General features: G+C 41.8%; 1 protein-coding gene across 2 annotated transcripts; it reads right to left on the reverse strand.

The window, feature by feature from the left end:
• Positions 1 to 1,976: 1,976 nt before the first annotated feature.
• On the reverse strand, positions 1,977 to 14,970 carry LOC108922496 (dual specificity mitogen-activated protein kinase kinase 6-like). 2 transcript variants are annotated; one of them, XM_018732680.2, is made up of 13 exons: positions 14,903 to 14,970; positions 14,606 to 14,728; positions 11,604 to 11,670; positions 11,268 to 11,316; positions 9,705 to 9,818; positions 9,380 to 9,499; positions 9,059 to 9,175; positions 8,801 to 8,852; positions 7,996 to 8,123; positions 7,593 to 7,670; positions 7,191 to 7,330; positions 6,448 to 6,493; positions 1,977 to 5,299 (listed from the first exon to the last, which is right to left on the reverse strand). In XM_018732680.2, exons 2-13 carry the CDS (start codon positions 14,694 to 14,696, stop codon positions 5,222 to 5,224), a joined length of 1,080 nt encoding a protein of 359 aa, XP_018588196.1. In that variant the 5' UTR covers positions 14,697 to 14,728; positions 14,903 to 14,970; the 3' UTR covers positions 1,977 to 5,221. The 2 variants fall into 2 exon arrangements, with proteins under 2 accessions (XP_018588196.1, XP_018588195.1); XM_018732679.2 differs by lacking the exon at positions 14,903 to 14,970 and having other exon boundaries at positions 14,606 to 14,884.
• Positions 14,971 to 15,802: the final 832 nt, after the last annotated feature.

A 15,802-nucleotide genomic window follows, 5' to 3' on the forward strand; every position in this document is an offset into this window, starting at 1 on the left:
GGCTAGCACTCCGCCACCCCCCCCAGCACCATGCCAGCCGCTGTCTACCATGTACGAATGGAGGTGCTATAGAAGTTTCGTAATTGAAAATTACTGGACGCATCCCAGAACTGGATTTCCTCAATGAAAGTCAGTCTTACATCATGCTTACTTTAATCATTTTTTAGTTTTAACAATGGAAATACATTTCAAAATGCAACACACATCAGCTGTGCTAATTGCATTGATACATCAAATCTCCAGCATTAGAAGAAGGGATATCCCTCTATCTAATCCAGGCAGACTGCTGTAACCACTGATGAAGTGTAACTCAATGTCAATAACCACTTATCCCAAGGAAGGATCAAGGCAATCTTGAGCCTACCCCAGAAACACAGGCTACTAGGCTAAGCAGGGGGCACCCCAGGCTGGACACCAGACCACTGAAGGACTGGAACAGTTTTATTCTAAACCAATAATCAGCCGGGTCTAAGTCCTCTGTCCATATACAAACACCCTGCACCTTACTTTGCCATGGCCCCTTCATGTTGGTCTCTGCAGAAAAATAGAACCTGAATTTCAATAGGAATACAACCAGAATTCCCCCCAGAGTTGTGTCTGTACATCACTATTGACAGTTTGCAAAATATATGGGATAAAGCTTTTGAGCGCATTAAAAAAATAAACCAGTGTCTGCTGAAACAAACACTTCTAGAATGTACTACCTTAATCACAGGAGGGTAGCCAAAGTAAAAGCCATATAGAGATGGACAACCAAACATTTACAGGTTGTACTCTGCAGCAGGATACTTAATCCTTTGGATGCCCCCTGCTGCTGTGACAGAGAATTCCAACAACCTGCTGTTCACTGACAGATTCTTCAACCTCTGATGTGAATACTATTTACGGGTTTGACGATTAGATGACTTTTGTGGCTTTTGAGAGGTTGTAGTCAGCCCCCCCCCCGCAAAATCTAGTAAGTAAAGGTGGGTGGGGCAATTACAGAGCGAGACATCTGACACGTACCAAAACAAAATCATCTGTCTTTGAGGTTACCATAAAATCACAGAAGTGCAAATAAAGCTACCATATTTTTTAGAATCCCAATTAAATATCAACTTTTGGGTAAACTGGATCTCTCCAACTTACCCTGAATTACTCCCAGTCCACCCTGGCTTTTAGTCACCCTATTTAAATAAAATAAAGTTGGTGTGGCAAGCAAGTGGACTCTGGGGGACTGGTGATACAGAGACAAGAATCCCAGTTATTCTCACCTCATTTCACCTTGTTCGTGTCCTCAAAATGGACATCATCATTCCAGAGAGATGCAACAGGATACTGCTCTGGTCCCAGACCCGGTTAGTTTCCTTTTCCTTATGACTAGTCCCACTGAAGTGTGTCCCTGACATATACACCCTTTCATTTCATTATTAAACATGTTGCACAACAGGTGCTTCCCCCTGCAGTGTTTCAGTCTATGGTACCATGGGGGGCACTGAATACTAACATACCTTAAAAGCCTACTGAAGAAACCATTTAGTCTTCAGTTGTATCCATCACTGATCCGCCGGCTGCTTCCTGCTATTGTACCTGTGCTCTGTAGCATAAGGAAACGGCATTAGGAAAATCAGCACTGGAGGAAGCTAGTAAGCTTATTATTAAAAGTATAACCAAACATGATTTCTGGCATCTTGGGGTGAAGAGGTTGGCAAGGCAAAAACTTCATTCACTTGAAGTTCTGCAAGTGACAAGTAGGGCCCATTCTTCAGAATCAGGCACCAAAAACAATTTCCTAACTCATCGCAACATGCAGCTGCACAGTATAGTCTCCAAGGTGGGGTCTGGCGATGTTCATCTTCACAGTAATGTTTGGCAAACTTCTGTAGGTACAGGGACTAATAGCTTAGGTTATTACAAACAAAGCTAAAACAAGAGCAATGACAACTGGTCATCTGGGACGGCATTTAAAAAAAAAAAAAAAAAAAAAAAAAAAAACACACACAATAAAACTTACCTTCCAGCCAGAATTATATTTCTTTGGTTTGGCGCAGAACAAAGATCAAACGCTCTGACTAACTCCAAAATGGTCTTTTTTCAAACATCTATGAATATACTGTATGAACACAGCAGGTGTTTTGTGTCATGCTCGTTATTACTCATTTACCAGCAAAAATTAGTTGGCGTGGAAGCAATGCCTTTTATTTCCGAGTACATGGGTGTTTTCATTACCTGTCAGTGAAAAATCTTCAGTGGCAAGAGGCTGTCAGGACCTGACAGTATGATGGGTCTGTAAATAAACAGCTTTACTGTCACACAGCCTTCAAAAATGTCATATCACTTCCATAGCAACGTCTCTTTAGTTTGCATCTTTGCTGTATTACAACTTTAAGAATGAGCAGATAAGTTGGGAATCCAAATCCCATCCCAGAATAATTAAGCAAACAAAACCGGTCTAATTATGTAGTTATGCAGTATCTGTTTTATCAGAACTGTAACATCAGATATGACAATAAAAAGTATCAAAGGCCTCACAACTGTCCTGTAGTTATCAGACAAGGCAATACAACACAGGAAGAGGCTTTTGACACAAATTAAAAACGTATAGAAAACTGCAAAGGCTGCAATCTTCAAGCAGGTTGGTCCGTCTTCATGTTTGTGTTACATTAAATGCCTGTTGGAGACACCTAAACAAGACTGAAACAAAACACACATCTTTCACTACAAATAATAAAGCAGATTTTTAATTAAAATCTCTAATATTACCACAATAATTAACACACTGCAACCCACCCATCTAACAAATCAAAAATTCATTTGACTAATAAGCAAAGGAAAAGGAGGAAAAAAAAAACACCTACATTTGCAGTGCTCTCTTCTACATTACAGTACAGAAATTGATTTTAAATAAACAAAGAGGAAATTCAGTGTTTCAGGCATACCAGCAGCCATCTCAGGCAATGAAACTTTGCAATTGAGCATGAGAGGACAGATAATGTTGTTCTGTTTTTTTCTGCATTTCACTGAAGCCCTCTTCTCAAACCCAGGGAGGGAAAAAGGCTATCTGGGACAGTTTCACACATTCATTACTCAGAAATGGACTGTAAACTAAGCTTTGGTGTGAGACCAAATGAAAGACACACAAAGCCCTTTGGCTTCAAATAAAAAGCTGTTTAGCAAACATACAGCTAATAATCTAAACCAGAGAAGGTAACCTACATCTACAAACAATGAAGGTTAAAACAGACCTCTCTGGAGCTGCTATGAGACCTTTACACTCTGGAATGCCAAACTACAGTTGCATTCTATGAGGCTGTCAACAAACCCCATGCCTTCAGTAGTCAAAGTGGCAGAAGAAACAGCTAGTAAGAGGAACTGTAGTGAAGCCAACATCTGAGGCTTCAAGGCCCACTGGTTACTTGATTCAGAAGTTCAAACCTGGACCAGTTGGCAGAGCACTTTCTGCAAGGCACTAGACAAAGAAGAGCGAGTAACAGGATGAGGAGAAGCAGTAAGGTGGAAGTGATACAAGGAGACTTTATAACGACAAAAGCCAGAGAAGTTCATTTTGGTTTAAATGTCCTCCCATCAAGCCCTTTAAATGAGAATGGTCTCACATATGGTGGTTGAGTCACCGCTCATAAAACCTTGTGGAAACTAAAAGACATTGTTTCATAACTAGTGTCTTAAAGTATAGTTGAGGGAGCAGTGTATGAGAATCCTTCTGTGGTGGTATGCTCTTACAGGGACTCTCAGTCTTTGGTCTCTCCACAGCAATAAAGTCATCCAAAAAAAAAAAAAATAAATAAAAATTCCAGCCAATCATGTCCAACCAGCTAACTTGTAAAAGGACCAGAGTACTAAGGGTGGAAGGGAAACGTGTGGTCCATCACTGACAAATCCATCAGGTATGCCTTTTGAAGTGCCCCAAAACTACAAACCCTCTGCATCACTTTACTGTCTAAACAATGGGCTGTGTATGCATGGCAATAGCCAGTGAGTTGAGATGTGGCCATCTGCAAAGCAGCGTTTACAGTGCACCAGGTGCCTCAAAAGGGCAGTCTTTGGGCATGAGCCGCCCCAGCATACAGCAGAAACATGCTGATGGCATTCTCAATACACTGCACAGGATATGGAGATTGTATTACCTGTCTGAAAAAATGAGAATCAACACCAACTCCATCAAACAGTCAGGAAGAAGAGATGACAACAATATAAATATCATTATTAGAGTCCTCATCATTGCATCCAGTCATATTCAGCTCTTCTGGTGACTCAATACAACTGGTAGAACCAGCAGACTTTCACAGGTTTGTCTGCTATGAATGCTGTGGGATCACACAAAAAGCGCACAAATATATAGTCAAACCACTGACTTAAGTGGTCACAGGGTCTCTCTGCTACATGGCAGGCAAGAGCTCAAGGAGGGTGTGGTTGGGGTTGGGACAATGGACCATACCACCAGCTGAACACATTGTACCCCTTCCTGTCAGTGTTGGCTTTTCAGTTGTAGGCCAGCCCACCCAGGACTTCCATGACTCTTGCCCCAGAAGCTCACTGGAACCCAACAGTCCTTGTCTGCCCCGCCAATCTGCACTTCATTGCTTTTGGCAGGTGGTGGGCATGCTGCACCCAAATCTATGGATCACTGTAATGATTTTGTGGTTTTTTTTATATTTTGGCAGCAGTCCCCTATAATCTTCTCATGATCCAGGAACACTTTTTCATGCATTATTCATGCATGCAGAAAACCCATATCAGCTACTAGTATTAGTACGCATATTGTTGTAATTTGCAGTAATATCAACTTTTGATTTTTTTTGTTTAATGCACAAAATAGGTTAAGTTTTTCCCTGACATTCAGTGAATGTCAAAAAATGTTGCCATTGTCCGTAAGTCCAAGAGAAAAGAGGGCAGAGAGTCCAGTAAGATTAGATCCTTTCAAAACAACTTAGAGGTCTGACATAGTAAGACAGACATTTAATTTAGGCCTTCTTATTTTCCCAGTATGAGGACAGTATCTTACACTAGTTAATCAGTTGTATTTTTGTGCTGCAATTGTGGGCAATGACTGGTGCCCAAACTACTAACCTACCAGCCAGCGATGTGCAAGTATAACCCTCCTGGATGCATAAAGACCCTACTTCCCCTGAGAGAGCCCTTCTGGGTTTCTGGACAACTACTGGTCCATTGGTGAAGTGCTCCGCCTCCTCTGGGACATGTGGGTGGTGTCATGCTTCCACTTTCAGTAACCGAGGACAGACTTGACAAAACTGGCCACATCTGTCTCTTTGGAGTCATGAAGTATGAAAAAGGGATGTTGCTGCAAAGAAAGACATCAAGAAGTCAGTCTACCCTCTAGTGGACATTTAACAGAAATACAGATGACCCTGAACAACATGGGTTTGAACTGTGTGGGTGCACTTAAACACGGATTTTTGTCAAATATATTTGAAAATTTTTTGGAGATTTGCGACAATTTCAAAAAACTTGCAAATGAACTGCACACCGTAGAAGTATCGAAAAAATTAAGAAAAAGTTAGGTATATCATAAATGCGTAAAATATGTATGTATTATGACTGACAATATTGTTTGCCATAAAAATTTTATAACAATTCATTCATTAATGTACAGGCTAGGCTACCGTAAAGCAATCATATTGCTACTTCTTTATTATCAATGCAGGAATCGTTATACCTGTAAATAACTATGAATTTCTTTTTCACATCATCTTTTAATTTTTGATGTCTTGTATTAGTAATACGTATAACATCTACAGTGTTTGTAGCAATAAGATAATATTGATGTAGGTACTGACAGACACACAATTCATCTTGTAAACAGATGACGATAAATACAGAACAGTACTGTAAATGTATTTCCTCTTCCCTATGATTTTCTCAATTTTCTTTTCTATAGCTTACTTTGTTATAATACAGTATATAATACATACAAAATACGTCTTAATCGACTGTTTTTGTTATCAGTGAGGCTTCTGGTCAACAGTAGGCTATTAGCAGTTAAGTTTTTGGGGAGTCAAAAGTTATTAGCGGATTTTCGACTGTATGGGGGGGTTGGCAACACTAACTCCCACATTGTTCAATGGTCAACTGTACATCCAAATTATAAATGTGTCATTTTATGTCTATATTGTACATGCACACAAACATTCTGCACATAGAGACTGCCCCCACACACACAGAGCCTGAAACCGTTTGTCCCAAGCAGGGTCGCAGCAAACTGGAGCCTAACCCAGTAACACAGGGCGCAAGGCTGAAGGGGGAGGGGACACACCCCAAGACGGAAAACCAGTCTGTTGCAAGACACCCCACGCAGGACTCGAACCCCAGACCCACCAGAGAGCGGGACCCAGCCAAGCCTGCTGCACCACCATGCCTCCCTTGCCCACATACATTCTTACATTAAAAGTTGAGAAAACACCAAAAAATTTAGCAGTATTCTAAACCTACCATGAGTTCTGTGTATGCTGGCCTCTCTTTGGAGTTCTTCTTCAAGCTGTCCAGAAAAATATAACAGAAAAACTCAGAGGAAAAACAAAGGCAAAAGTTGTGTTTGTGTAAGGCAACGCTAAAAGGAGAGCGTCAGCACCCTGTCAGCAGGGGAGAGCCCAAGGCGAGTTGTGGGCCTTCCTCCAGTTATGGACGGTGCTGCTGACCAGCTGTTTCTGTTACTGGGTTGTATGCGGGATGGGCATCCCAGCACCTCCGTTTCTGCAATTACGACTCATCACCTCCATTGTTAACTGGAACTGTGTCAACACCCTTGCCAGTAAACCACGACAATTGGAGCCCAAAAGAGTTTCCTGCACACACGTGCACTTCAGTCACCCTGAAAAATCCCACAAAAAAGTCTGAACCAAGAAGTCAGGCCAATATAAACAAGACAATAATGTGTACTTTAACTACACTGACATTCTGCAGTATAATCTGACTCCTTGGTGTACCTGAACCAGTTAGCATCTTTGGGATTGTAGCCACTGTGAAAAAGATGTACAAAAAAGGTACTCAAAGCACCACACACCCATTTCTAAACGGGTAAAAATGTAGAATGATTAGAATTACAGGAATGCCCAATGACTATAATAATAATAAATGGAAAGGATATGGTGGTTATCACCAACACAAAATGTTGTGATTCAGACCTTGTCACTGCACCTCGTTGCTAAAATGACAAAAACATGAAGTGGGCGTACCACTGCGATGTGAAATCTACAAACTCGGGGGAGAAGCGATCCGCTGGCAGCTGGGGTGACGGTTCCTCTACCACCTGTTTGAGCTGCTGGAAGGGGGTACCCCAGGAGTCATAAGGGAAACGCAGGATAGCCAGCTCAATCTAGAGGGGGGCATAAGTGTGTTTACTGTGGGACTGCAAACCCAAAGTCCAAGAACATCACACCAGCAGCAGCAATTTTTATGGTAAGATAGCATTCAGACACATGCACAACAGGGCTGCTAATCTCTAATGTACATGCATACATAATCACATACGCAGACAGGACATCTGCAGAATGCAACTATTCTCTCCTTATGAGTCACAAATATTTTACAAACAAAATCAGACCGGCGCGGAATATGGCCAAAACCTGGATACTCACGATTGTAATTCCTAAACTCCAGATGTCAGACTTGACATTGTAGCCTTTCTGATTGAGCTCTGGATTTATCCTCTCAGGCTGAGGAAGAACACAGAAGACAAGCAATAAATCAACCAGTGGCATTACATCCGTATCCATTAGATTTTACCCTATAGCATTACCTGGACAAGTTGAAGGACTAGTTTTTCAAATTGTTTAAAGTAACAAAAAGGCAAAAACATTTAAGGTGTACTCCTATTTTGTTTCACTTTTAAAATATCAATGTCTAGTCACAGAAAATAGTGAACATTTTAAACTTCTGGAAGAGCTAGGAAAACCTAGTGCTAACCCTTAGCATGATCCGCTACCTCTCTTCCTTAAAACTCCAAACTTTGATGACAAACTTGCCAAAAAGTCTACTCACTGCCATGTACGGCTTGCACCCAGCATCAATGGTCTTAGCGACAGAGTCCACCAAGTAGCCACTGATCCCGAAATCACACATCTTTACTCGACCCTGAGTATTGATGAGTACGTTTGAGGGTTTTACATCTGCAAGCAGAGAAAAGAATAAAAGGCTTAAAAATATATATTTCTGAGGGGCAAATAATACTTACCAAAAGCTGAATACCTACAGCAATAGGATGCTGATGTACAGCTGTCAACAAAAATTTAAATTTTGAAAAAAGAGGGGGAGGGAACCTTACCAATTGCAAATGATAAACTTACAAAATAACAAGGTCTTGAAAAATTGAAGAATACACTTCAGGAACATTTTAAAGAAAATCTTCCAGGAACTGCTGAAAATGTTAACCCATCAGTTCACTGGAGTAATTATTCATACTAGAAGATCAACTGTAAGGTTACGGCAGCAAATCAGTCCTGTACAGAGAAGATGTGCACATTTTCTGAAACTATCAAAAACAGATTAACTGAAAGCCATAAAAGAAAGAACAGATACAATACTCTACATTGTTTTTTTCACTGATCTAAATATGATATTTATTTATTGCTCAATTATTTGTGGTTTTCATCACTAAATAGCTGTATATGTGCTGCTGTAGCCTTGTGCAATTTCTTTCAGGATTAATAAAGTTTCTATCTATCCATCCATTCATCTGTCTGTTGAACACAAAACAACAGAGAGAGACATTCTTACTTTCAGTAATTGCTAACGTGGAGAATGGTAACATGCGGAGAATGGTAACATGCAAGAAGTCTGTTCTCACCTCTGTGTATTACTGACAGGTTTCTGTGCAGATGTTCCAGGGCCTTCACAATCTGCAGTGAAACAGTGCAGGGGATTGATTTAAACAACAGTCATAGTACTTGAAGCATATTTTGCTGACAACTGTCTAACCCATCCAGGGAGGCCACCCCAGTTCTGCCACACATCTAAACATATTCTAAAACAAACACACCCTTTCACCTTCTCACAAAACAGCATGTGCACAACAAGCATGAGTAAACCAGCTGCTGCTGCTCACCGAGGTGGTGATCTTTCCTAGGATGTCCTCTGGGATGACCATCCCTCTTTCAATGACCTGCTTATAGAACTTGTCCAGGGACGTGTCCATAAGCTCCATGCAGATCCACACATCACCCTGCAGACAGGCAAAGCGCATAATTAAGATCGAGACCGGTCTGGCAACGACTAGGAGGAACAGGAAGAGGGTGATTTTATAGGGATTTAGCTCTGCAAATAATGTACCAGAGCAGAAATACTTGTTGCAGCAAGGATGCAGTAAAAATCTAGCTGCCCAAAGAGACTGTTCTAACAATACAAAAGTCAATCTGCATTGAGGTACCTCTCGGAAGAGTGCCCCGTAAAAGGTAACTGTGTATAAACAGTCCACCGTCCTCATAGAGATGTCCAGGTCCATCAGCAGCCTCTTCTGCTCTTGTGTGTTTACTGTGGCCCGTATCCTCTGAAGTAAAAAAAAAAAATTACACTCTGTCAGACTTGCCAGAACTGGCATTGCTATTCTCCTGAGTTCAAATGCCCTTTGTGCACTGGAATGTCAGAACTAAAGCTGTGTGGTCCGCTGTTCTCAGCCCGGCTTTAAATGTCTTAAACCGAAAAAAGGACTGCATCCACCATTGATTCAGGACTTCATCCACCTCATCCCTCACCTTCACAGCCATAATGACACCACTGGGGACATGTCTCATCTTGTCCACCACCCCGTAGGCTCCTCGGCCCAACTCGCTAATCTGCTCCAGGTCATCTGCCTTCACCACAAAATTCTAAAGAGACAAGAGAGAATGAAAAGCACATATACATGAATTTTGCACTGTACACACATACACTCAAAAGGCTTTTTTTTTCCCCCTTCCTGGTACACCAGGCACATATAGCTCACCCCTCACAGTTCGAGAAGTCACAGGATTGTGAATTAGAAAAAGCAATAAGACAAGACAAGGAAGCCCAGTTACTGTTAGAATGAACAAGATATGTGATGTGACTTTGAACATACTCACACTGGTTACAACATCTCAGAAATGGCCATTCTCTAGGTATTTTTCCATGCTACAATGTCATGAGTTTACAGGAAATGGTGTGATGGACAAGTAAAAAAAACTGTCAGTAGCTTTAGTTGCTGAGGGCAAAAAAGTCTCACTAATCAGAGGTCGGAGGTCAATGGCCAGACTTGGTCAACTTTGAATATGCCGAAGATGGCATCTTGTGTGATGCTGGAACATTTAGACCTAAAACGCTGAGCCCCACGTGAGCTTAATCAAATGTGGTAACCAGATCTGAACTGGATTGGTAAAGCCAACACAATGGTCACAATTGCAAAAGTAGTGGCTCAGTACAATAGGGGTGTTAGAAAGGAATGCCACAATGCACAACCTGTTGAACATTAAAGCAGATGGGCTACAGCAGCAGAAGAGCATGCTGCGTTCTCTCCTGTATACTCAGAACTAGAGGCTGAAGTTCCAGTGAACATGCAGTCACCAAAATCAGATGACTGAAGAGTGGGGGGGGAATGGTCACTCAATTCCCAGTTTCTACTGCAACATGCTGATGGCAAGGCCAAAAACTGGCATGCATAGAATGAATACATGGATCCATTCTGCCTGGTGTCAACAGCACAGGCGGTGTTGGTGTAACGGTGGTGGGGATTGTTTTCCTGGCGCACGCTGCATTTTTTGGTATTATCAACATCGCACTGTTTGAATGCCACAAAGTTCCAAAACTTTCTTTGACTAGGTGCATCCCTTCAAAGCCAGTCTAGTCTTTTTTAAATTGATACTTCCAGCAAGATAATGTGCATTTCACAAAGCACACATCACCCCAGGATGGTACCACAAACATTACACTGCCTTTACTGTGCTCCAGTGGTCTACGCAATTCCCACTTCTCAAGCCAATAGAGCATCTTTTGGATGAAGTGCCACACGATGCTAGTAAAGTGCTGCCAAAAAAAAAAAAATCTGTGGAAACTGTATGAAGCTGTCAAGCCAACAATGACCAAGAACCTGTGAAATGTGTCCAGCATCTTCTTGGCAAAATCATGCAGTTCTGGAGGCACAAGATCATCCTACCCAGTACTAGCTAGGCATATCTAATAAAGTAGCCAGTGGCACAAATGTATATAGCCAAAAAAGTACACTGCACATTACATATCAGCATATACTGTATATGTGCACCTCAAAATTCACTCTACAGAACAGCACTGTCTTCCCATCCTACCTTTTCACCAATGGTGACACAAGCTTTAGAGTCCAGATCCCGTGGAGGCCTGCGAGTTAGAAAAACATACATGATCATACCTTCTTTAAACTACTGCACACTAGAGGTTATTCCAGGCTAACTCTCTATAACAATGGCTATCCGTGTAAAGCAACCTCTTCATCAAGCTGAACATTACATTTGACTGAAGGAACAGCTTTTCCCCCCCATCAGAGTTTAAAACATTACTTTTTCCTGCTTCAAAGCACTTGCCTAAATACTGCTGGGATTTAAACTTTCCATCAGAACATGCTCCTTGCTGGCCCATGCAAAGACATGAAAAGAGAAGTGCCTTACGATGCTGTCAGCGGAGGCTGCTCAAACACCTCCTTGGAAAGCTTGAGCCCTGGGTTCTTCTTCCTGCCTGAAGGGAGGAGGAGGAGGACAAGGACAGAGAATGAGTGCATGGCAGTGGAAACAGCACTACTTTTACAATGTATGAATTCTGAAACAAAATGCTGTTGGTTATAACTATCTGACAAGATGGCAGGCTTCTCCATGAAGAGAGTGAGAGGAAGAAGTTCACCGCAAGACTGCAACCCCATAACAGCTAACATTTCCCACCTGTAAATTACATTTTTTATAGAACTCCTGGAGAATTTAATGTACTAAATGTAAAAGAATGACATGAAAGTGGAACTTTGAATCCCAGCCATAAATGCTGCTCTCCTTTATGTTGTTATTTGGGAGACCCTTTGGAAACTGTTATACATCACCAGGCTCAACCGGGGGTAGGCTAAAAGGAACTACACAGTGATGTTCACATCAAAGAAAACAGAGGCAAATAATTATTTATGCTGATCATTGTGCTTTCAGCATCTCCCTCAGGTCACAGACAGATGAATACCACTCTGCTGCTCCTCTGTGAAGCCTTGTAGTCTATTCATAAGTTTTGAAACCATCTGAGTCCAAGTAAACCCAAGTGTACTGAAATACAGAATCAACTAAAATGCCAGTTCCAGGATGTGATTTCCCTAATGCAAAGTTCCAGCAGCCAACACCCAAGTCAGCTGGTCCTGCTACGAACAAAATGCCAAGCATTTTTCAAACCAATTAATGACTTGTTAATATGCACTGTAATCATACTTTAGAACCACACTACAACCAGAGCCAGTGCTTGCTGAATTACTGTGCAAACAATTTCATAACTAACTTCCATCATGTCGCTGTTGCTATTTACACAAGGAGCGCACTTCCATCAAGCAAACACCCTTCCCTGTGCTCAACACACTGTGGTGAGACATGTTTGTAAATCCGTTCCAGTCAATGTTTGTGCACCAAGCCTGAAACGACGTGCGACTGAAGTCAGAATACTGATCTAATAGCTTTCTTACAACTGGCAGCGGAATAAGTAGAATGATGGATGTCTTGGTACAAATGTGACATTTACGGAATTACGTTAGACATGCAAATACATACAGCTCTTTATTTTGACTCCATACTGCGTTAAGGACGCACACTATCCACGTGAAGCAAGTTCTAAGTAGTCCTTACTGATATCAGGTGAGAGTTCATTTACACTCTGCTGCACCACCCAGATGTGGTTGAGGAAGTACTCGTGTTGCAGTGGCTAAACAAATCAAGACATCCCCAACATCCCCAGCCTATTCATGAGGCTGTGAAGCTCCTAATTTCGCTTGGCAGGTATGCTGAATCTCGGCTGAACTCTTTTTGCCAAAGTAGGATGCGGGCAGCAGAACTGACAACATCAATTTCAACACATAAACACAAGTATTCACAAACAACCTACAAAAGTGACCTATGAAAGTCTTTCAGTGCAACGGTGGTGTTCTGATGTGCTTCAGAAATGCTGAATCCCTTTCAAGAAGGGTCTCAAAATACATCTTTCACCCTAACTCCTCTCCCTTCCTCAATTTGCATTACATCATCAGTCGGACCACCTAGACAGCTACACCTATAATGCGCGCTGGCAAAAATAGCAGTATCAGACTGACTAACTGCTTTTGAAAACTGTGCCTGTGCTAAGGCCTTCTGCGGTGAAATTCCTATTTGTTTACTGAGCTGTAGGTGACTGAAGAGTTTGCGCAACGAAAAATGTAATCACCTGTATAATTAGCCAAGTATAATGAGCCATGACTCAGGAGCACTACAGAGATGATCACTTTTTCGCTGGGAGGCCCATTAGATGTGAGTATGAGGAAGGCAATGGTGGTCGACTGGTGTTGACCATGCTAGGAATCACAGGGATAATATCGTAGAGACATTTGGGCCATTCCACTGGGTGGCACGAGCAGCTAGCTAGAAGGAGGAGGACAAAAACATGCTCGAAGCCTCTGAATTTTCGATATGACTATTGTATTGCAATCGATTTTTCATACTTATAGTTATTTCACATACATACTCAGATACTGCGCATTTGCCACCAAGTGTTGTCACTCTTGCACTGCAGTGAAGGAATTAAAATTGTTCACTCTGCAACATTAAGAATTATTATTCACCACATTTTCTGAAGTATTTACAGAACTTTACGGACTGGAGCTTAAGGACGCGTAAAAGTTTGCTTTTTTTTTCTTCCGGAGGTGCGCAGCTACACACGGATACTGGGCGGCTATTTATTGCGCCGCAACTTTTTGCTTGGAGACTCCTATTTTAGAGCCTTACCTTGGGCGCTTTCAAAGCAGCAAACCCTCTATTTTTAGCTTGTTGCATTTGTTAAGTGTGTCTATTTATTGCGCAGCCGGAACAACTCTGTAAGAGCAGACGTCAAATGGAGAAAATATTTTCCATTACGCACAGCGACAACAAAACAAGCATGAAATAGTGATACGATTCTAAATATATATTTATATGTGTATGTACAACTTTCAGACTGAAGCCACCTGCATGGTACCGTGCACTAAAGTTGCTAAAATGCAATGCACCGTGCAAGGCAAGGCAAGCTTTGCTGCAAAAATCAAATGGGAGAAAAAATAAAGAGTGGCAGAAAAGTAATAATTCTGCAAAATTCTGTCTCTGCAGAAACGCTGCAGCAGAGTCCGTCTATAAATGGACAGTGGGCAGATGGTTAAAACTAGTTTAGGCAGCGAGTACGTGCAAACGTGTCCGGAGTTTTTTCTGGAAGCTGCGGACCGTGCAAATGTGCAGCCGAAGCGCGAGCGCGGTGCTGGAGAGAGCGACGGACGGGCTGGCAGGCGGCGCGTGAGCAGAAGCCGTGCAGCAGAGCCCTCCAGCCTGAAGCGCACCAGCAGCACCAGCAGCAGCCAGAAAGCCGCGGGCAGCCAACTGCAGAACAAAAAATGCAGTCCTGCGGTATTGCACGGACCAGTTTGCGTTCTTACCTCCCTTGGATACGGACGTTTCCTTTTTGCTTGAATGGGGGGGAGGAGAAGCGCAAAAGACTTTGCCGTCTTTTTCCCTCCCTCCCTCCATCTGCTTCGTTCAGGAGTGTCGGCAGCTCGCCTCTGCAACAAAGGTGCACAATCCTAAGCTCGCGCTCCGCATGCAACTTGAGCGCTCCGGCCTCGGTGCTGCAGGTCTCCACGCAAAGGACGAAAGTGGACATGCACAGCTTGCATAACAAGCTGCAGGGGGGAATTCTGGAAATGCCCTGCAAGGAAAAGCTCAGCAACACTTACATTATGGGCCAAGACTGGCAGCTGAAAGGTCCTAACTTGGATCAGTGGGAGCCACTGTTGAACAAACGTCCTTCCTGTATAGCTCGCAAAGTATTGTGGTAAATGTAGTTGATCATAACAGAAGACTCAACCCCCTTTGGCGATGATATTTGTTTTTTCTCTCATGAGAGTCATAATATAATTTCATAATGATGCAGGGCACAGAATACTATTTAAGAAACACACATATATATTTATATACATATATATTTTGCCGAATTTCCTTTATAGTTTTCTTTTGCTATTTTTCAAAAGAACGTTTTTGTATACATTTTGTGTTAAATGACTGAAATTACACTTACGGCCTGGGAAATTACAATAACCAGCATATTTTATTAACCATATTTATAGCAATTTTGTGTGTAGTACCCATACATGCCTGTGGTACACTTACCCTCTGTTAAAGTACTTAGCACCATGTATTGTCCATTTGAATGAGGATTTTGAATATGTCAAACTGTGCAACCCTCTCAAGTACTGCAAAGTAGTTTTTTGTTGCCAGCACAAGTATTTAGAAAGCAAGTGGAAAAGTACCATGGAAAAAAGAACAGAAAACCCAACCTGTCCCTTTAAAAGCACAAACCATGCAATGTTCTCAGTAGAACAGGTCTCTCCAGTTCTCTGCATATTATAGAAACTGCTGTTTGCAGAGCTATTTACAACACAGTGACTGACCACCAGTGGTATCAAGCAATTTCTAACATTTATGCAGCATGATTATTTGCTGGTGGATTGTAATTATTGTGAACTTTTTATTTAATGGTGTTATAAAGGTGTAGAATGTAGGAAAAATATTAAATATTCATACAGAATATATTTTGTTGATCTGTTTAAAATAATATGTTATATGCTGTCTTACAA

This window comes from Scleropages formosus, chromosome 3 (genome assembly GCF_900964775.1).
Source record: "Scleropages formosus chromosome 3, fSclFor1.1, whole genome shotgun sequence".
Classification (NCBI taxonomy): Eukaryota; Metazoa; Chordata; class Actinopteri; order Osteoglossiformes; family Osteoglossidae; genus Scleropages; species Scleropages formosus.